Source organism: Thalia democratica, chromosome 9 (assembly GCF_965202585.1).
Source record: "Thalia democratica chromosome 9, ktThaDemo2.hap1.1, whole genome shotgun sequence".
In the NCBI taxonomy this organism is placed as follows: Eukaryota; Metazoa; Chordata; class Thaliacea; order Salpida; family Salpidae; genus Thalia; species Thalia democratica.
In genome coordinates this window covers 3,347,386-3,368,872 of record NC_139173.1, presented here as the reverse complement: position 1 = coordinate 3,368,872, position 21,487 = coordinate 3,347,386, and the positions used below count along the sequence as shown (strand labels likewise).

Here is a 21,487-nt window from a genome sequence, read left to right as displayed (position 1 = left end):
TCAGAAGAGTTAAAGTTAAAGAATTTCAATGTTTTCAGTGACGTCACAACTGGTATTGAGAATAGAAAATGAGAAAAAGAAGCGTGAAGTAAATTTGAGAGAAAGAGTTTAAAACTTAGCTTGCAGACGCGAGTCGGCGGATTAGTGACGGGAGAGAAGCGAGTCGGTTGGATAACTGCCGGGGGAGAGAACGCACACAACGACGTAAAAACAGAACAACGACGGGAGAGACGCGAGTCGGCGGATTAATACCGGGGGAGAGAACGCATAAAACGACGTGTTGACGATAGGATTGGGAATCGTATGATGGACAATCGAGAAGGGTTTTGTTGATAGAATGTGGATAGAAGAATTGATCGTCCAGTCTATTTTCTGTACATTTCAACAACATGTTTAGTAGTTAGTATATGTGCCTACTGGGCTCTTATCTGAAGTCATTGGTTTAAGTTTCTTTTCTTTCACTTATTTCACGATGTGTTTATTAATGTTGTATATAAAATCACGTGCACTAATAACTAGTTTTTATATTATTATTTTCATGGTAAGTACTAGTATATCAAATAAAGCCTGCGTTCCATCTGAACGTCTGTAAAACTTTAAATAACCGTTTCTTGTTATCTTATTTAAGAGCAGCTAAACCAACCAATCAACATCGTAATTGATGACGGTTACAAACTAAACTAGAAATTTTATCACAATTTTTTAAATTTTACATAAAAACTTTCGAAAAATTTAAGTATCTACATTTAATAAATCTTGTTCGTTTATCAATTTTATGTTGATAAACTCATTTATTCATACAAGTTTATAAACAAATAATCAATCAAGTTAATAAATTTTCGTTTAAAAAGTTTCTGGGTTTCTTATCGTGTTGCATAATTTTTTATTATGATATGTAAATGTTATTAAATAGTATTAAAAAAACTATAAGTTGTTTCTAAAAATATTAAAACTTTTATTAAGCTTTTTTGATTTTTGTTTTAACTTTTGTTTTTGCACAGTTTGTATTTAAATTAATTTAAACCTTTGTTGTAGTTAAAATTAACGGTTTAGAAATTAAAACTAGCATTTTTTACGAGATTAGGGAACAAATTTACTTATTTATTTGTTAAAATAATCAATGTTATTATTTTGAAGTATGTTGGTCAAGTACTTAATGTAATTAACGAAAAAATAGTTTACGACGTAAAATACTTTGTGATTTTTAATGTTATTACAATTAAACAATTCATTTAATTACTAAAATTATTTAATAAAATTATATAGCATTTTATAACTGTTCAAAATATAGGTTTAATTGTTTGCTAACAAAAGAACCTTAGGATCTCTTAATGATGTTTGTTGATACAAAGAGTAGAAGCAACATTTTAGAACTCATTAAATTCGAAGGCTCGCTCAAGAACATCCCAATAGCTAGCCAACATACACCTATTTTATTCTATGCTTCTATTCTCTCACTACAGTAATTATTTTTTTACAGAACCCAGTTGAAGTGTGTTGATTCGTTGACACACAGAAACATATGTTGGTAGAATAAAGGAAGATTACTGTATAATTTGTTTGTATTTATAGCATTTTATATCTTTTTTTGGTTTTAATTTTCTTAATTGACACCAATGAATATCTGTTTAAATATTAGAACTACGGTCAAATTACATGGTAGAGAAATAAATATAGGTAACCATTCAGTTGTACAGCTTTTATAAAACAAGTAACAAAGTCTTTTATAGTTAGAATGGTACAATAACTTATAGTAAAAAAAGTCATTATAATTATTTAATCATTATAAAAAGTTGTATTGGACGCTTTTATTTAGAAACGTGAACTGCCAATAACCACATCGAAACAAAAGTAACGGTTCTTCCATTATATTTCGATTTTTAACATTTTTTTTCTGTTGCCTTTTCTACGAAAAAAAAAAAACAGGAAAACGCAAAGATTCTAAAGTTAACTATGTTTTTTTTTTTTTTGCAGTCATAGTGTCCATTAAAGAAAATCGTTTCTATTTAAAAGTTGCAGTTTATAACTCTACACTAGACTTATTTGATAATTATTTTAAGTATTAAATTATTTGTATGTTATTTTTTTTTTGCTTGAAAAGAACATAATTGAATTCTAGTTTAATAGAAGTCTTCTTTAAATATTACTGAAATGTTTTCTTTCTATGCGATTCAACTATTATAAAATTTACATTTCAGTAAGTCACATTTAACTTGTTTTTTTTTTTTTTGAAAATTTTATAAAAATTAAATTAAAAACTTTATAAAATACCAACTAGTTTTTACTAAAAACATTACAAACATATACAATAAATCAATAAATTGCATAAAGTTTTTGTGTTCAGTGGATAACAAACTTTTGTTAACATTAAAATATATTATTTATGTACTAAAATAAAATGACAGCATATTTAAAACTTTTAAGCAAACTTATCTATTGTTTACTGAAAAATAGACAAAAAAACATATTTTTCTACAATGTAATTAAATAAAGAACAATAATCAGTTAAAACAATACATCGATCTTTTCTTAGTACTTAGTCGATACTAAACTTTTACCTAAGACTATATAAATTTGATATTTGTTTGTACAAGTTGCTTATTTAATCAGGAAACCTTAAAAAACAATTTTAATTCGTAGAAATTAATTACAAAAATTAGAACTTATAAGACTTCCAAACAATTGGTTAGATGTAAACAAGGATTTCATAAAAAAGTGAGCAATTTAAATTTTTATTTTGAAATTATTAAAGATTTAGACTTTTTTTCAACATACTGCATTTAAAAAAAAGATAAACACTGAATATTTGTATCAAGCTATAGTTTTACAATTGTATTTTTTATGTTAATAAATAAAAACTTAAAATAAATAACTTAAACATTTCTTTATTAAAAAAACACATAACTTTTTATTTTTATACAAAAGTTTTTTGTATCAATTCTTTCAACATCATTAAGAAAAACCAGTTATATATATAAATGTTTTTTTTATAAACAAATTTTTTTATATCAATGTAGAAATAATAATAGAGATCTACTTTTTATAAAAACACTTCTGCTTTTATTTAAAGTAAGTTGTAGTGATATTAAAAGTTAGAATTTCAAATACTCAAGTCCTCCATTTTTAATAAACTTATATGAAATTTTCATAACAAACTCATGTTATTGCAACATAAAATTAGACAACCTTAAAAGATTGTTAAACTTTTTGTTATGATAACAAAAAATTACATGTAATTACAAGTAATGAAAGATTTGCAACAGAAAACACTGTTGACTTCTTTTTAAAGTTTGTATATATATTACAATTACAGTTTCAAAGTAACAAGCTTGTAGTTAATTGCTCTTCTATGTAGTTAGAAAAATAAATTATAATTATACTTGTTTATTCGTACATTTTTCAAACAAAGTTTCAATACATACTTTTGTTTTTTCTTAACAAAATATCAAAACTTAATAGATCCATAAAGCTTCAACAGCCTTAAAAGCAAATAAATTACAAATATAAAAATGTAATATTCATCGAATACGAATTTTATTTATACAAATAACTTTTTAAATGATTTTTAAAGTCATCAGTACTCCTGACAAGAAAACTTGGTTTAAAATCTAAAACAACAAGTATCTTAAGTTGTTTAAATGTTATTAATTATCTTCAGTTACGCTAATGTTGGGGTTTAGTAATTTATTAAATATATTGCATACCATATTTATTTATATGTAATTAAAAGTGATATAATTCTATCTCTATCTTTAACGGGTATGATTAGGTATAGCAACTTAATTTAGTTATAAAATAAACAACAAAAACTATGTACAATTTATTGCTTTCACAAACAAACGATCTAAATTGGTGCGCGACGCTTAAGTTTTCTACTTATTATACGAACTTCAATAACGATAAAGGTGGAAAAGACGATATTTATGAACGTAGAAATTGTATCAGAATTGTTTAATATAACCACAGCTTACCACAGCTTACGTTTTCGGCCTCGAAGTCTCACGTAAGCTGTTTTATATCGTTCTCTAGTTAACCTCTGCGGCCACGCAGTCCCAAGCCAACTATTTTGTATCGTACTGCCATTCACGTCTCCGGCCTCGAAGTCTCACGTGAAAAGCTGCAACTACTTCCACGAAGGAAGAGTTGCCCCGTTGAAGCGGCCTAGGTCCGCTCCGTAGGGTATTTGAGGTATAATAACCTGTTTGTAGATGTGCTTTATCGTTTATATACATTTTTACTCTCTCTTTTGCAGGTGGCTTGACATGTTGACAGTTGCAGGTGGCTTGACATGTTGACAATTGCAGATGTCTCGGCATGTTGGAAGCTGCAAGTGTTTCGGCACGGTTTTAATAGACAGCTTACATACTCACCTGGCTTTGCACACGGCATTTAATGAATACAAAATTGTATTTATTTGCCTTGGTCAATCAAAAAATATCGAGTAGAATTTTAAATATAAATTAGAGAACTGTTGTTATTATTCAATTGAAACTTGTCTTTTAAAAAGAATTTTTAACTAAAAAAGTTTTAAAATTTATTCTAATGAATGCATCGATTGGACGATTGAAGTGAAATAAGTATAATTTCACATAAATGTCCAACAAATATGTTATGATCACTTTCTTATTAATTTTTAGCTAAAAGAAAATTTTAAAAGCATACTTGTTTTTAAAAAGTTGTATTAAATTATTTTGTGTTAAGTTGTTTTGCATTGGCAAAGTACCGTTTTTTCAATTTAAAGCTTTTCTTAAATTTTTTATTGTTAACAAAAACTTTTGAAATAAAAAACGAGGCAACTGTGGTCTGTGATTGAATAATAAGCTTTTAAATTTTTTAAATCAAATTTACTAGCCCAATTTTAAAAATTACCAGAATAAATCAGATTAAAAAAAGCTGATTTTATTTTATTGATGCTATAAACTATTTTTGGAAAAAATAAGTGTTTTTTTAATTTAAATATTTTTGGAGTAATAACATTATCTTTTTCGTGAAAAGATATATTTTAAGTTATTTACACATTAATTGTTTTTTGAATAACAAAAAAGTCTGTAAGAAAATAAAAATATTCTTTACTCTTTATAAAAAACAGGTAGATGTCAAATACGCACGAAGGGAAAATTTTGCACGAAGACAGTTTTGCACGGGTTGAAATGAGTTTTTTTGTAACGTTAAGGTGTTTCCCCTATTACTTGCTGAGTCATTAAAATAAAAAAGCTTTTTTTCATGATCTTTTTATTTTTAATAATTAAAAAAAAAATTGTTAAAATTTTAGTATGTTTGCGTAAAGTAGGTTAAGAATAAAAGTTTTGCTGACTCAGCAAATATTATGGGAAACACCTTCATATCTCATTCGCACCTAGTTGAAATTTTTCAAAGTAAATTTCATTTGTTTATAAATTTTGGTTTTAACTTTATTTTATTTTTACTGTCACTATTACCCCTAACCCTTACCCTCAATTGGTAACTTTTTTTTCTTTTTTTTTTCTTATCAATTAATTATATTGTATTATTTTTTCATTCTTGCTTTTTTATTTGTATTTTTATGAATGTTACACCTAATTATTTTTTTATTAATTTATCGTTTTGTATTTGTTTTTTTCTATACATTTTTTTTGTAATTTTTATTTGTGTGCAAACATGACCTTTCGTGCAAAAGGGTTTTCGCGTAAAAGTGACTCTTCGTGCAAAATTGTCTTCCTTCATATTTGATCTGTTCCTATAAAAAACAGACATTAAGTTTTCTAACAAATTTTGAAATTTGCTTAGTTGGGGATTTGAAAAGAATTCAAAATAGAATCTTAGTTCAAGTTTAATTTAGATCGGAAACTTTTACTTGTCCTGGACAAGACGTTAAAAGGTACTCAAGTAGTGTGCGACTCGATAACCAAAAGTTTCTTGTGCAACAAGTCTTAGGACCAAACATTTTGAGCACGTTTATTTGTCGATCAATAAACAATATAAATTAGAAATAGTAAAAAAGGTACATTGAATTGGTTTTTTATCGAAATGAGTTGGAAAGCTATGTTTTTTTTTAGTCAAGTGAATGCAAAATTTCTCCGCCAACGATTAAAATTTTCTACATCGTCAATTAAATACGTTTATTACCAAATATGAACCTTAATTAGAATCCCTAGAACGTAATCAACTAATAGATAAGTAACAACTGGCTCCTTTGCAAAGTTTGAAAAATAATTCTAATGCAAAGCTATTTCTTAGCAAAACAAAGTTATAAGCAATTTTTTTTGTTGAACTTTTTAAGATACCCCTGTTATATTTAAACTTAAGTTGGTAAGTATTTTGTAACAATCAAGCTGAGATTCAACAAAATAGTTTAAATTTAAGTTAACTAAAGACTCCAACTACTTATCATGTTATATTTATAACAGAAGCTACTGTATAAATAAACAATGCTTTTGGTAAAATAACATAAAGATCAATTATTAAATGATACAAAAAACTAAATAAAATTTAAAACTTTTTTGTAGTTACTGTTAGTTTAAGAAGATTAAATATTCTATTTATAACCAGGTTTCGGTGAAAAAAAATTGCGACCTCTTCAAGTAAAATAAAATATTAAAATTTTATTTTATTATACCTAACTTATATTTCAAAAAGTTTACATTAATTAATATTTTTTATAATATTTTCTTAGTTCTAACGTTGTTAGAACTAAATACTTGTTAAGCAATTGTAATTAAGAATTTATAATACTTTTATTTACTGCACTTTAGAACTTTCTTTTAACTTGTTTGAGGAAAATAGTTAACAACTAAATAAAACAAATAAAACTCACGCTTGTTTTCTACCTTATACCATTTATCATTCACTTACCAGCTTTTTCAATTTTTTTCAAGATGCTAAAAAACATCATATATAGCTAGCGTTATTTAGGTATAATTTAATTAATCGCATAAATAAATTTAATTTATAAAGAAACAAGAGACTTATGAATTTTCGATAGTCATTATAAGTTGTAAAATCTTCAAAAACTCTTTTCTTAATTCTATTATTTAATTATTTTACAGACTTGAGAATAATTTAGCAAAAGTATGATTGCCAATTCTGAAAACTGTTAGTATCTTTTTTGATTGAAAAAATGTCATATCAATTAATTGCCAAAGTATTTCCATCGCCAAAGTTGGTAACTATTTACCAGAAAGAATTATTTAGAGATTGTATTAGCATTTTCACCTAACCTAGTTTTCAAAACATAGCCATTAATAAAGACATCTGAGTATACCTAACGGCTATAAAAACAATAGTTGTTACATTAGAGTTTTCAAAACAGGCATATGATGAAATAAGTGTAGGAAACCAGAACATTTAAAACCGTTAGACCGAAAAAAATACATTTGTTTAATTGTTTTAGACAGAAGAACATATATTCAAATTTAAAAATAAAATAAGACAAACAAAAGGAAGAACTTCTAAAAAAATTGCTTTAATTTATAAATCTTTATATCTAATAAGCATGATGAAAAGTATGCAGATAAATAGAAAAAAGTGTTGACAGTTAACAAAAAAGCAAGTGCTTTTACAGATGGTTTATACTTAGATATCGACAGTTAGAAATTAAGTACTATCTATAAAAATGGATCTAAACATATCGATAGATCTATTTTTATTCAGTCGTAATATGTTATTTTTTTGCAATATTTACGACATATAATTATTTAAACTTTTAAAAAAAGGTTAAAGATTAAGATTTTTCGGGCTGAATACAAAAAAGAATCTATTTCTATTATCATGGACAACACATTTCTGAAGGGTATGACTCGAAAAACGTAAGGATTTTTAGCAACAGGCCCATAGATAAAACTTTTTAAGTGCATAGTTTTTGTCGTTCAATAAAGAATACAATACATTTTAATGGTAGTTTTTTTTTTAAATTTCTTTATAGCTTTAAATTTATAAAAAAGTCTCAGACTGTTTTCTAAGAGATATAAAATGTTTTATGAATATGCAAAAAATATCTTAGGATCGAGAATTAAACCTTGAAAATGTTATTCAAACAGTTTAAAGAAACTTATAGTAAAAAGCTAAATGTACCTTCAGAAATTTGTAGTTGAACTTTGAATCTTCATTCGAGTTTTTCATGAACCCAGCTTTAAAAAATAAAATCATTTTGTAAAAGACCATTTTGTCATCTTTAAAGTTGGTTTTCTAATATTTTAATAAATTAGGTCTTTGCTTTAATTGAATGCACTAATAGTGGTTTTAGGTGAGTGTTTTTATTTATTATTTTTAAATTCATTGTATACTGTTATGTTATTTTGTTGTTATGTGTCAATAGTCCTTGCCAAATTGAAAGTTGTAGAATGGTGATGATTTTATTTATCAAATAGGTCAATTCAACCCAACCTAGAATTTTAACTAATTTTTTGATGCCTTTGAACTAATAATATTCTAAATAATACTTATTAAATACACCACTTTATGGTAATAACTCATGTTTGTGTACAAATTTTATTAACATACATGTTTAGTTTTGAGTAATTGGTGAATACCTCCTAAGCTTGATATAATTATAGGTTTTTATTTAAGGTTGATATCTGTTTGACATTATTTGTATAATTTGTGGTCATTTTCAGTTACTGACAGAAATAATTTGTTTGAAGGTAGTCTGATAAGTTAATATTATAGTAAAAAAAATCAATGGTCAAAGTAATATATTACATGTAAACTTGAATAGGAAATAATAAATTTCCAAGTTTGAATTCTTATTAACAATTTTTTACATTTCAATTTTTGCTAGTAAATTTATTCTACCACCTTCTAAAAACCCAACAAAACTTATTTACATTAAGGAACTATAAAACCTGGAAAAACTTTGAATTTAAGAAATTGATAATTAATTTTGTATAAACTGGAATTTTTAAGAAAAATGATCAAACATCTGACCAAACCTAGAATTTTAGATATTATCTTAAATGCATCTGCTTTTACATATATTCTTAAATAACTTGATGTGACACAAAAATTGTTCTAGATTAACAGAACTCAATAGTTATCAATATTTTTGTTTACCATCAAGAAACTTATTTAAAGAAGCAATCTATTCAATGTTATAATACCACAAAACACATATTAAAATGAGTTAAAAATGTGTGCTAAAAATGTGAGCTAAAACCTGAAAAAAGATTCTCAAAAACCAGTGACCATCCTTTCCATTATATCTCTTAAAGTTATATTAGCAATTTTAAAATATAAAATATGTTAAGTTCACATAATTTAAGAAATTCACTTTTGAATAATTTTTTTAGGTTTTGTATTACTCCAAATAAGTCTTGAATATTACAAGTATAGATTTAACTTGAAAGGCATAACATAAGGCTCATAATCAAATTATGCTCTTTATTTCCTAATTGCCATTGATTGTATTTACATATAACAATTATTTTGAACTAGACTACATCAACACTATTTCATTTTGTTCCTTATAATAATATGTTATGGCAGTTGAATAATTTTTATTGAAAGTGTACATTTAATGAAGCATAGTCCTGCACCTTTTAATTTTTTCTCTGTGTTAATTGCTGTTAGGGATTAAAAAAATCTTTTAATTATTACTTAGTTGAATATTTCAACTAAGCTCTTGTTGTTTAAAGCCCAAAAAAGTTGAATGCTGATTTGTATTTGTATTTAAGAATTTTGAATAAAAAAATATTTTTTTTTCAAGCTATAAAAGTTGACTTTTATTTTAATGTATTATTTTTATAATGATAATTGTATAACCAGGTTTAGTCAGTTTGTGAGTCCAAACTATCTCCATCCATAAAGTATCAAACTTTGACCTAGTTGTGATTATTATGAATGTAGTGATCTAAATAAACTTTTTAACATCAATTTTGTTGAAAATATAAGCATAAGTTGAAATCTAATAGTCAGTTCTGCTTAGCATCAGCTAGTTTGCAATTAAAAAGATCTCAAGATGACTCAACATTATTAATTTTTTTCAATCGGGATATTTAGATAGTTTTATGATTAAAAAAAATCTCAGTTTAATCTATAAACTATATTTTAAAGTTTCTTAGTTGCCTGGCTCAATGTTTTATTACCAACAGGGTTGCCACTTTACCTGGAATCCTGGAATTTGACAATTTAGGCTTGAAAAACCTGGAAAAACCTGGAATTTGGGAAATTTTGGAAAAAAACCTAGAATTTTTATAAAAAATCACTAAATAAAACCGGAGAAAACTGGAATTTTAACATTTTTCACATGTTCATTAGTAAAATCTTGATTTGATTCATAAAGTCTATCTTATAAATAAAAATGTTTTATCATCATCAAAAATTTTCTATATTAAAAAAGTATATTTAAAGTAACTTAACAGTATCTTTTCAATGTTTATATATTATTTAATAAAGTTTCTTACATTAAACTTAACTTTAAACTAAAAGTAGACCCAAAAATATGTACTTTTAAAAACCTAGAAGAAAATTTCAAAACCTGGAAAAAAATTTGATAAAAGGAGTGGCGACCCTGTACCAAGTTTGTAAATAATTCAATATAATTTAAATTTTTTTATTATACATTTAAAATGAAATTTGAAAAATATCAAAATTATTCACTTTAATTTAGATAAATAAGTGTTGCTGTTTTTGGTAATTTCTGATAGTTTTTTTTGACTAAAAGAATGCAAACCCTGAAATAAATGTAAAAAAACTAAAATTATTGTAGTCTTAATTATCATAGTCTAAATTGATATCAATTTTAGATGTAATTGTATTATCCAGTTATAGCATCTTGTTATTCAAACTTACATAACTAATGATGTTTTTTATAACCAAGGTTAAAACTTGAATAAATTTTGGAAATATCACCAGATAATGTGTTAGTATTGTAACTTGATTAACAATTTTTTTCTGTTTTGACATTAAAAATCTAAATTTTCCAAATATATGCTGTTTTGACATAACTCAAGTCAGTTACTTATCAGTCTGGCTTACTAGCTCCAAACACTTGCAACTTATGATATGATAAATATAATTTCAAATTATCAACTTGATGTGTTCAGTATTGCATTAGCTAACTTCTCAGGTACTTGAATCAGTTGTATTCTGATAGCAGAATCATATTTTAACCAAAGACTTACTAATTGGTTGTCTATTTTAAAAGTGAATGTACCCATTTTAATCTGTTAAAATAAACCTTTTTTGTTATTAAAATAATGTAAAATTAGTTTATTTAAAGTTAGGACAAATGTTTGTATCTTTGGTATAACTTATATTTTTTTTATAACTTGGGCTGACCCTGGATCTTTTTTTCTAAAAAATCTCAGGCTCTATTTATTAATATAAAATCTTTTTTTTCTACAAAACTAGTTTTTTATTATATTTTGTCATTTTAATGTTACTATATTTATTTTAATGTTACTATATTTAATGTATTTATAAGCTGAAAAAGTTTTTTTTTTCAGTTTTATAAACACCAGCTAGTTTTGGTTACTACACCTTAACTTAGTCACTTTGACTGACTTTTTGCTTCCAAGGGTACCAGGTTAAAATGAAATTAGATTTAATTGACACTAATAAAATGCAACTCTAATACCTATCTTAAGATTATAATTTTGTCTTCTTACAACTTAAATTACTGTGTTAAATGAGATATTACTGAGACATTAGATTTTCAAAGCCAAGATTTAAACTTTTAAGTTAATATTTATAGTTAAATTATAATAAGTTGAATATAAATTTTGCAAAACAGAGTTACTTAAGTCTGAATTTTTTTTAAATTTTAACTTAAAAAATCAAATATCTTCTTTACCTGTGGTCACTTGAAGTTATTTAACATGTTCTCAAAAATTCTTAATTCAGTCTCACTTGTGCCTTGTTGTTTACCTTGTATATTCAAATTTAAATCAGATTTATAAAAAAACTAAACAAATAAAAGTCACATGGTTAAATTTTTATTAGGAAAAAGTTGGTTCTACTGAAGATAATTATTAGTTACTATTATTATTTGTTAATACAAAAAATATGGCCTTAATTTATTAATTCAAATACAAGATAACTATAAAAGCAGGCTTAATATGTAATGATATTTATGTTAAATTAATATTGAGATTACAATATCAAATAAAAAATTTCTTTATTATTCACAGACAACTAAAACATTCATCATGCTTATGCCAAAACACAACAGAAAGCTCATCTTTGAAAATCTTTTCAAGGAGGGAGTGTTGGTCTGCAAGAAGGACCCATACATGGCAAAACATGCAGAGATTGATGTACCCAACCTGCACGTCATGAATGCCTGCAAGTCCCTCACCTCCAAGGGATACCTCAAGGAGAAGTTCTCCTGGGGCTACCATTACTACACTCTGACCAACGAGGGTATCCAGTTTCTCCGTGACTACCTCCACCTCCCCACCGAGATTGTGCCAGCCACCCTCAAGAGGCAGCAGAAAGCCACTGACAAGGCTAGGCCCAGGACCACCAATGCAAGGCCTGCATACCAGAACCAGGACCGTGATGCATACAGGGGGGGAGACAAGAAGGCTGATGCTGGTGCAGGTCAAACCCAGCAGTTTGACTTCCGTGGAGGATTTGGACGTGGCCGTGGAGCACCCCAGCAATAAACAACCAACAATGTGGACATCTGGACTTTTCTGGACATTGAAGAAATTATTGACAATTTTATAAAACTTTAAATTGAGCTTTATTTAAGTTAACAATAACATTTTCATGAAGATAAGATCTATTCGTGCTATTAAAATGTTGAAATTGTTTTAATAAATTTGCTGAATTTTTTCTAATAAATGTTCTTAAGAGTCCTATTGTTTATTTAGGAGTAATTTGTAAACTAGTTGTACATTTTATAGTTTTTTTATAATTTTATTGTAAATACCATGGATGCAAAAGAACAATTAAAAGGAATGGGTTTCACTGATGAACAAATGTAAGTATTTATACTCAAGTACTATAGTTAAAAATTTATAGTATTCAAGTTAGTTTCTTTAATATAGAAATGAAATGTTGATAACAATAAAGTGCCTTTAGACTGTATAGTAAATCTAATATAGTTTCTTATTTTTGATTATCTCATTTAATTTAATCTTGCGTAGATTGTAATTAATATGGAAATTAAATATAATAATTTAAAAATATGATAAACCAAGCATCTCATATGCTAGAAATTATTAAAACTTTATTGAGATTTTTTTATATATATTTTTAATCTTTGAAATAACCATCAGCTAAACATAGGTAAAAGACCAAGCAAATTTTTATTACTTTTACAACAAATTAAGTACCCTACTACGGTTGCTTAGTTTATTGTAAGGTATATACTTAAATGTAAGCAAGTTTACAAAGTAATGGTTTTACTCATTACAGTAATACCCAAAATTAAAATTTAGTACCAACTTCTATATTTTCTGCCATTAACATGTTAAACTCTCACACTAAACAAGTCTTAACTTGTTCTGAGTTTTTACTGGGTTTGATAAGTGCTGCTAGGTTTATAAATGTATGGAATTTTGATAATAATAGTAGTTTAATATTTTTTAATAATATCAAAACTACACAAATTTGTTAAAGAAAAATAGTACAAATTTATACTGATTAAATGTTAGTAGTTAAATTCTTTGTAATTCAAAAGTTTTTAAATTAAATTTGTTGGAATAATTTTGTGCGTTAATTTATTGAAATGCCACATATTTAACAAATAACAACAGTAGATGGCCTTGATTTATTACTTTAAAATTCTTTTGATTTTTGCCTAAGTGTTGAAATTTCCAGGAAAATAAATTCTTAGCTTAATACACATTGTATTTATGTTTTGTGCAGTGTGTCATCTAGTAAAATAATTTCCATTGTTTTAAATAAATAGTTGAAAACATTTAAAACTGAATAATGAAGTAAGAAGTTTTATAATAATTTAATTCAGAAACAATTTGATTTTGAAGAACTTAGAGTTTAATTTTTGAAATGTTAAAAAATACCACACATTACCTAACCCTTGTTACCACTCAAAATGAAATATTTTCACCTTGAGAAATTAGACCAAATATAGATAAAACTATTCACACATAATAAAACTAGAGAAATAATACAAATTAAATTGAATAAATATGTGCTGTAAGATAAATTTTCATTTATTTCAAGTCCAAATGTTTGACAATAATTATGAGTAATAAATAGTTATATAAATTTTGAGATATTATTTTTGTTTTTTGATTAGTAATAGACAAAAATATATCTCACAATGACATACATTATAATTATCCAATTGCTAATGAATTTATGATTCTTAAACTCATTGTTAATTATTTGTTTAATTCATTGTTAATTTTAAGCATATTTTTATGTTTTAACTTGCAGTGTGCCATCTAGTATATAAAATTTTCCCTCACCCTTCAATATATGGTTAAAAATATTTAAAACTGAGTTGTGTAGTACAGAAGAAAACATGTTTTAGTATTTAGGCTATATGTTGAATACATCAATTCCTTCCACTTATTGATAAGCGGAATATTTAATTTACAGTAATGCAGTATTGAAGTGTTAATATAAACTATTGAATTCGCAGTAATGCAGCTTGGGAAGCACAAGGTAAATGGGGATTGGAAGCAATGACAAATTTCATTCTCACAAATCAAGATGCCCCATCTGTTAGCGGTGGTGTCACAACTGCTACAGGTTAGGTAATGTGACATTTATATATTGTGTGAATGATGAAGCTAGTTTAACATATTAATTAATTTGTTTTTGGCATGTTGGAACATAATTACATATTCTACAGTTGAATAAAACTTAGTAACTTTAAATTATTAATAAAACAACTATATCACTTGATTTAAAAAAAACATGTCAAGGAAATGAAAAATTGAATCCTTAAAATATACTTGATTGTTCAATTATTTAAAGAATTCAAATTTGTATATTTTAATAAACTAATGCAAAAAGCAATACAATTTTCATATAATTGTCAGTAGAAACATAATTTAAAAAATATTAGCTTTAACAAAACTTTCAAATAAATTGAATTCATTTTAGCTCACATTAAACTTTTAAATAATTTTTTTTAAATAGAACAAACTCCAGCAGCAGCAGTTCCTTCTGAAGAAAGTAAAGAATCAAAAGAAGAAAGAGCTAAAAAGTTAGTTTTAAAATTATTTAATGTTTTAATCTAAAGTTCTGTTGATTTTATTGAGTGATTATATATATAACTAGTTTTTAGTAGTTTAAAAGTTATGAGGAAAAATATTTTAAACAATCACATCACAAATTATTAAAACTGTTGTACCATTACAGCCATATACAAAAGTTTTTTATTTATGAAATATATTTTTAAAACTTGCTTGTAGTAAATTGCTTGTTAGTATTTAAATTTCAAACACACACAAACTTGATAATAAAATTTATACAGACTGCAGGAAAGATTGAATGAGAAGAGACGTGAGAGGGAAGCTCAAGAAAAGAAGGAAGCGTTGGAAAAAGAAATCAGGAGAAGGAAAGCCGGGCAGGAAGTCAGCCAGATGCGGGAAGAGTTAGTTTGTGTTTTAATTAGTATTGTTAAAAAGTCAAGAAAATAATATAAATGCAAGTGCATTAAAAAATTAATTATAGCTGGTGTTGTGATTATATTTTCTGCAAATTGAATTAGAAATTGTTGTGTAAATTAATTTTCAATACCATTTCCCAACTCATATCATTTTATTCTGCCAAATAAAATGAGAACAATTCATTTCCTGTATAATTTTTGAATCTTTTACATATTTGTTGAGAAATGGGTTTGAGGAATATGTTTTTTGATTTTTTTAAATGGACACAGTCTTCAAGTACTGAGTAAATAGCTTAATTGCTATGTTTATGCTTATGTGCTTTTATAAATTGTCCGAAATTAATCAACTGTATAACTTTGTTTCGTTGATGGCAAAGTTATACTCCGTCTACAGAGCATTAAATCCTAACTTGATATTATTTAAAGTTTTTATTGGGTTTGTTAAATGCTGCTGGGCGTAACATTTTTAAATTATTTGAAATTTTTTAAATATAAAAAATATTCATTGATATAAGTTGTGACTTGTAAAATTTCTAAATAAATTAATATACAAACAAACAGCTTGAAGATGCGAGAGATGCAGAAACAAGTTGAACAAAGGAAGCGTGAGAAGCAAGCAGACAAACTGGCGAGGGAGAAAGTTAGACAACAGATAAAACAAGATCAGGAGGAGAGGAAAGCAGCTCAGCAGAAGAAATCACTAGAAAAGATGGATGTGAGCGCAAGTAGTTCAGCCACTCAACAAGTTCAAGCTAAACCAACAGCTGCTGAAGCCAGAATAACGGTTTGTTAGAAAAAAAAAATCTTCAAAACATAACTAACTGTGCTACTGATAACTACGTTATTATTATGTTGCTATAACTGTATTTGAGATAAAAGGTTAATTTGTATAATTGTAGTAGTTGATTAAAATAAAAGAAATTTGGTTAGTAAAATTAAAAAATAAAATTTCATACAAATTAAATATTACGAATAATCTCTTTAAAGTGATGGTCTAGTTGTTTTTTAATGATACAAGTCCTAAATGAATATTTTTTATCTAAAAGCCACTAATTTAGTGTAAAGTATTAGCAAACATTTTGTTACATTACAGTATAGCTAGTATTGATATTAAATAACATGACACATAAAATATTTTAGACTATTAAGAACAAAGTTTTCGAAGAAAGTATAATAAATTAAAGATAAACAATTTTTTTTGTTAATTTTTACTTTATTAAAGCTTAAACTACGTATCGAATAATCTAAAATTGATTTAGCCAATTTTCTGTTAAAATATAAGAGTAACTTAAAAACGAAAGTAGATACAATTAGAAAGTCTTATAATCAAATTTAATTGAAAATATAAATAATTTGTTATAAATAAAAGTTTGCATCAAAACTGTTACTTCTTTGTACGGACATGAAGCCCTAGTACAAGTAAGTAGTTGGCTACTTACCAGCTACGTATATACTTATGTGCTAAAGGAATTGTCCAAAATTAATCAACTGGTAGCTTTGTAATCCCATCCAAAGTTATACTCCGTCTACAGAGCATTAAATCCTAACTTGATATTATTTCAAGTTTTTATTGGGTTTGTTAAATGCTGCTGGGCGTAACATTTCTACATTATAGTAATATCAAATAACTACTTGAAAATTGAATACTACAAGATAACTAAATCAACTTAAACTTCAATCAATAACAGATAACGTGTCCAGATGGTTCGAGGTTGGTTCAAACTTTCAAATCAACAGAACAACTTTCAGCTGTGAGGTTGTTTGTAATGATGAACAGAAAAGATAATCATGATCCGACTCTACAGTACGGATTCCGTTCTGTGTATCCCAGCAAGACGTTTGTGGAGGAAGATTATGAAAAACAACTCAAAGATCTCGGTTTGTTATTAAGTTTTTATGTGAAATATGTTACTTTAATATTATACTCTTTTTTAACTTCTTAATATTGACAATTAAAGTTTAACATTGTAGTAATAACTGTATTTGAAAAAAAAAACAATAATAAATTTCTTAGTTATTTTTCTGTAACAAAGCTTTTGAATTTTTTGACTAGATATCCAGATAAACTAAATTATACATAAATAGTTATAATTAATCATTTTCATGACATATTTTTTTAACTTGATAATATTTTAACAGGACTAACCCCCGCAGCATCGTTACACGTATCCAAACCATCAACCCAGATGTAAAAAGCAACAATCATCAACCGCAGTACAAAGTGCACCAGAGTCAACTACGTTTTAATTTATTTCTGTTATCGTTATTAAATTTACTTCGTTTTTATAATACAAACTTGTTTTTTGTATGTAGGGTCATTGTTTTATAAAATTTAATTTAATAAGGCATTAAGAAAAGGATAAATTTGTGAGTATTTAATCAATTAAATTTAAGAATGGTAGGCTTGATAGGATTTAAAAATGCAGATATTTTATAATTAGTAGATCACTTGCAGTAAAATCCATTAATTGACTTTCTGTCCTAAACAATATAATTCTGTCCTTAACAATATAAGCTAAAAAGTTAAAACTTCATTCTTAATGTGCAAACTACCAACGGCCTTCCTTACTGTTCATTCCTTACGTTAATTTTTAACTAAAAATTCATTTAAAAAATAATACGTAGTTGAATAAATTTGGCCTCTTAGTAAAAAAAAAGTACTTGAGATCTCTTGTAAAATGTTCACAAATCTGTAATTTTAATTTCTTGATTGTTAATCTGATTCAAGTGAGGTAACTTAGCAAAGTTCAGATTAAGCAACACTCATTACTGCAATTTATAAAACAAAATTTACGTCCGAACAAATGCTTCCTTGACTTGGTTAATAACGATAATAAAATAAAACGATTAATAAGGCATCTAATATATATTTAATAATTTTCACCTATCACTACTGTTTCATTAAATAAGTATTACAGATAGGCTGTTATGATGAAACTGAAAGCGAATTATTATGAAGGAAGTCAATTTTTAGTAACTTAAATTTTAAAAATATAGTCCATCTTTTAACGGAAGCCTACAGTAGTGAACCAAGTTTCCTGAATGACTATCTGAGATACTTAATATTGCTAGTATTGCCCAAAAGTACATTTCCACGGCGTTGAGATCTATTTCACTTTCGCTGTTACCCTTATAGCCGGAAACTTTTCTTGAAATATTTACATAGTTGCTAAAACACCTAGAATTTTGAACAAAAATCACTAAAAATCCTGGATTTTAGTAAAGTAGTAAAAATTTAGTTAGACACGAAAACCTATCGTATGAATGAAAATTTTTGTCATGATATTTAGTTTTGTTTTATTTTTGTTTATCACAAAACACGTGAAGTAGCATTTCAATGTTATACTACTTTGCACTGTTTTAAAGCTTCCTTAAATTAAAAATGTATCAAAACGTGTACTTTTGAAAATCTGAAAGAAATGTGTATCTTAATTATTATTTATATCGCAGTTCGCTGATTTATATGTAAGTTATGCAGAAATTTTCTGGGTTGAAGACTGTTTAAATTCCGACAATTCTAATTAAAAAAAAAGTCCCATAACTCCAAAAGTAATGTATATTTATAAAAATAAGTGCTTGGGTTATATTGATACAAACTATTTTTTAGTTTTTGCAAAATTTTAGCTATTTTGTGTTAGGGATTAATAGTTTTAAATCCTAGTTATGTTAAATAATTTCCTGGAAAATTTTGCAAGTAAGAAATAATGGATTCACGATATCAACTATATCTGCAACCTATTCCTTTTTTTTCAAAAATATTTTACTTTTTGAGATATGTTCTCGTAAATAGTTCTTTATAAACATGAACTGTCAGAATTTGAATAGTCATGTAAGAGAGAACAAACTTTCATTTATAATGCTAAATATTATATCTGCTAAAATCATATCATAGCTGTATAGTTCAAAAACTTGTATTAAGAACTCCGTTGTAAAAAAGCGCATCACTTAACAAATAAATTCAGATATAAAATGTTACGTTCTGAAGATTAAAACAGACATTAGAAATCAATGTTAAACTTAAATATGCAAACTAGAAAACAAAAAAGGATAACAAATTTACATTACAATTAAATTTAACAGTCTCCAATCATATGAACAAAAAATGTTTTTTTAACCAAAAGTTTCGTGTTATACACAAAGCATTTTATAGTGAAAACTGCTGTTAATTATTTGTTTACCCATTTAAAGACAGTAAAATTGAATTTTATATCATTTTGGTCTCTACTAAATCTTGCTTACTGTTAGAGCATTTAGTCAACATTAACTTCGTATATAAAATAGTATAATCATAGTAAAAATTTACACTGACAATAACTTTCCCTTTAGCTCAAGTTGAGAACTTTTAATTGATAAACGTAGAAAAAATTACAGAACACTTTGGTTGTTACTATTGCATCTTCTACGTCAATATGTGGCTAAAAATAAAACAACACGCCCCAAAACTGTTTAGGCGTGTTGTTTTCCGAAAAAATATATGAGATACACTGAGAAAAATGAAGTAAAGTGGTGAAATAAAAGGCCAGACACAAAAAAAAACAGATTTTGTAAAAATTTTTGTGTGCTTGCATTTTTATAGTGTTTGATTTTCTGTTTGAGTCTTACGTAGATAGAATTTTAAATTAATTAGGCTGAACTAACTGTATTTCAAAATTTGTGCTTTGTTTTTAATACATATGAAAATTTTTACATGAAACTATCTAAAAAAAGTTATTTAATACCTACAAAAAATACTTATTCCTTTACATTTATTAAGGCATGGAGTTAAGAGTAAAGTCAAATGTTTTATTTGCCATGAAATGAAGAACAAAACCAAAAAATATGTGTCTTTTTTTCTCAAACTATATACAAAGCAGATTTTAATAAAGAGTGTGTATACTAACTAATCAAATACTTTTAGTTTTTGCGAAAGTTTACTATGTCTGGAAGTGTGTAGAAAACCGCCATTTATCGGGTCTCTAGCAAGCTCTTCATTGACATTAAATTCATTAGATTGCGCTTGCAGACTGAAGTTTAGTATATAATAGACAACTGCAGTTTTGTCTGTTAACGACCAGTCCGCTGCAGAACAGAAACTTTGGGGTAATTCGGTGCCAAGCCAGCAATAAACAGAATATACCAAGCCAGCAAAGCCTTCGTTGGCTGAGGATAAAGTACATGTTGGCGAGACCATTACGTCTTAATACTTTATTATAATAATCATATTTTGTTTTATTCTTAAGAATACGGCATCGTAGGTGGAAGGTGTTTACTTAGTGTTCAAATTTTGCTACCATACTGCCTACACAGGCTATAGACTTCGTGCCCAAAACTCGTGCAGTCAAAATCAAACTTAACATCCAATGCGTTATCATCGACTCTGTAAAAATATCTTCATTGGTTAAGAGTTGAGTTAAGGCTTTAGGAGAGAACCCTTTGGGAAGAAAAAACAAGAAAAGTCTTTAGAATAAAGGCAACTCCCCGTGCTTCATTTTTTTTTCAAAAAACGTAAATTAGATCCTTGTAGACACTAACAGTAGCATTTCGATAGTTTGTGCAACAATGATGAATCTCAGCTGTTCTGTTGAGAAAACTCTCATCGTGGAGAGTGGAATCCTGCTGCTATTTTAGTTTTATTATTATTTTCTAGCTTTTTGATCGTAGAAATTGTAAACAAATACTATGTGTATAAACAGCACAAAGTATAGTTTAAAAAAATAAAGTCTATACTAAATACTGAACTACATAAATAGACTACGAGGACTTTTACGTAGCCATAAACTTTTGTGTAAAATATTTGCTTATTTTTTTTATTTCTTAAGAACAGTAGTAATTTAAACTTACTGGTTATATAAGAAAGATAACATTTATGCTCATTGATTAAGCTTTATGAAGCAGTTTTTAAGGAAATTTGATATATTGTCTTGAACGAATTTAAATAAAATATGCAGTAAAATTACTTTTTTAAAACCTTCAGAAATTTAAAAAACAGACAAACAAAAA

At 26.4% G+C, this 21,487-nt stretch overlaps 2 protein-coding genes across 2 annotated transcripts; both read left to right on the top strand.

Moving 5' to 3' along the window:
- Positions 1-8,133: 8,133 nt before the first annotated feature.
- Positions 8,134-12,824, top strand: LOC145844717 (small ribosomal subunit protein eS10-like). Its single transcript, XM_082952131.1, has 2 exons — positions 8,134-8,221; positions 12,105-12,824. The coding sequence occupies exon 2, from the start codon at positions 12,123-12,125 to the stop codon at positions 12,579-12,581; it is 459 nt and encodes a 152-aa protein (XP_082808257.1). The 5' UTR covers positions 8,134-8,221; positions 12,105-12,122; the 3' UTR covers positions 12,582-12,824.
- LOC145844715 (uncharacterized) lies at positions 12,824-17,816 on the top strand. The gene is made up of 7 exons (XM_082952130.1): positions 12,824-12,901; positions 14,534-14,643; positions 15,037-15,103; positions 15,374-15,493; positions 16,070-16,292; positions 17,197-17,386; positions 17,648-17,816. Exons 1-7 carry the CDS (start codon positions 12,852-12,854, stop codon positions 17,698-17,700), a joined length of 813 nt encoding a protein of 270 aa, XP_082808256.1. The 5' UTR covers positions 12,824-12,851; the 3' UTR covers positions 17,701-17,816.
- The last annotated feature ends 3,671 nt before the right edge of the window (positions 17,817-21,487 follow it).

Excerpts from the sequence above, each read along its gene's own strand:
- LOC145844717 (XM_082952131.1), top strand. The coding sequence starts at position 12,123 with ATGCTTATGCCAAAACACAACAGAAAGCTCATCTTTGAAAATCTTTTC.
- LOC145844715 (XM_082952130.1), top strand. The coding sequence starts at position 12,852 with ATGGATGCAAAAGAACAATTAAAAGGAATGGGTTTCACTGATGAACAA. Across the intron at positions 12,902-14,533 it reads GGTTTCACTGATGAACAAAT|TAATGCAGCTTGGGAAGCAC; the intron begins GTAAGTATTTAT and ends TTGAATTCGCAG. Across the intron at positions 14,644-15,036 it reads TGGTGTCACAACTGCTACAG|AACAAACTCCAGCAGCAGCA; the intron begins GTTAGGTAATGT and ends TTTTTTAAATAG.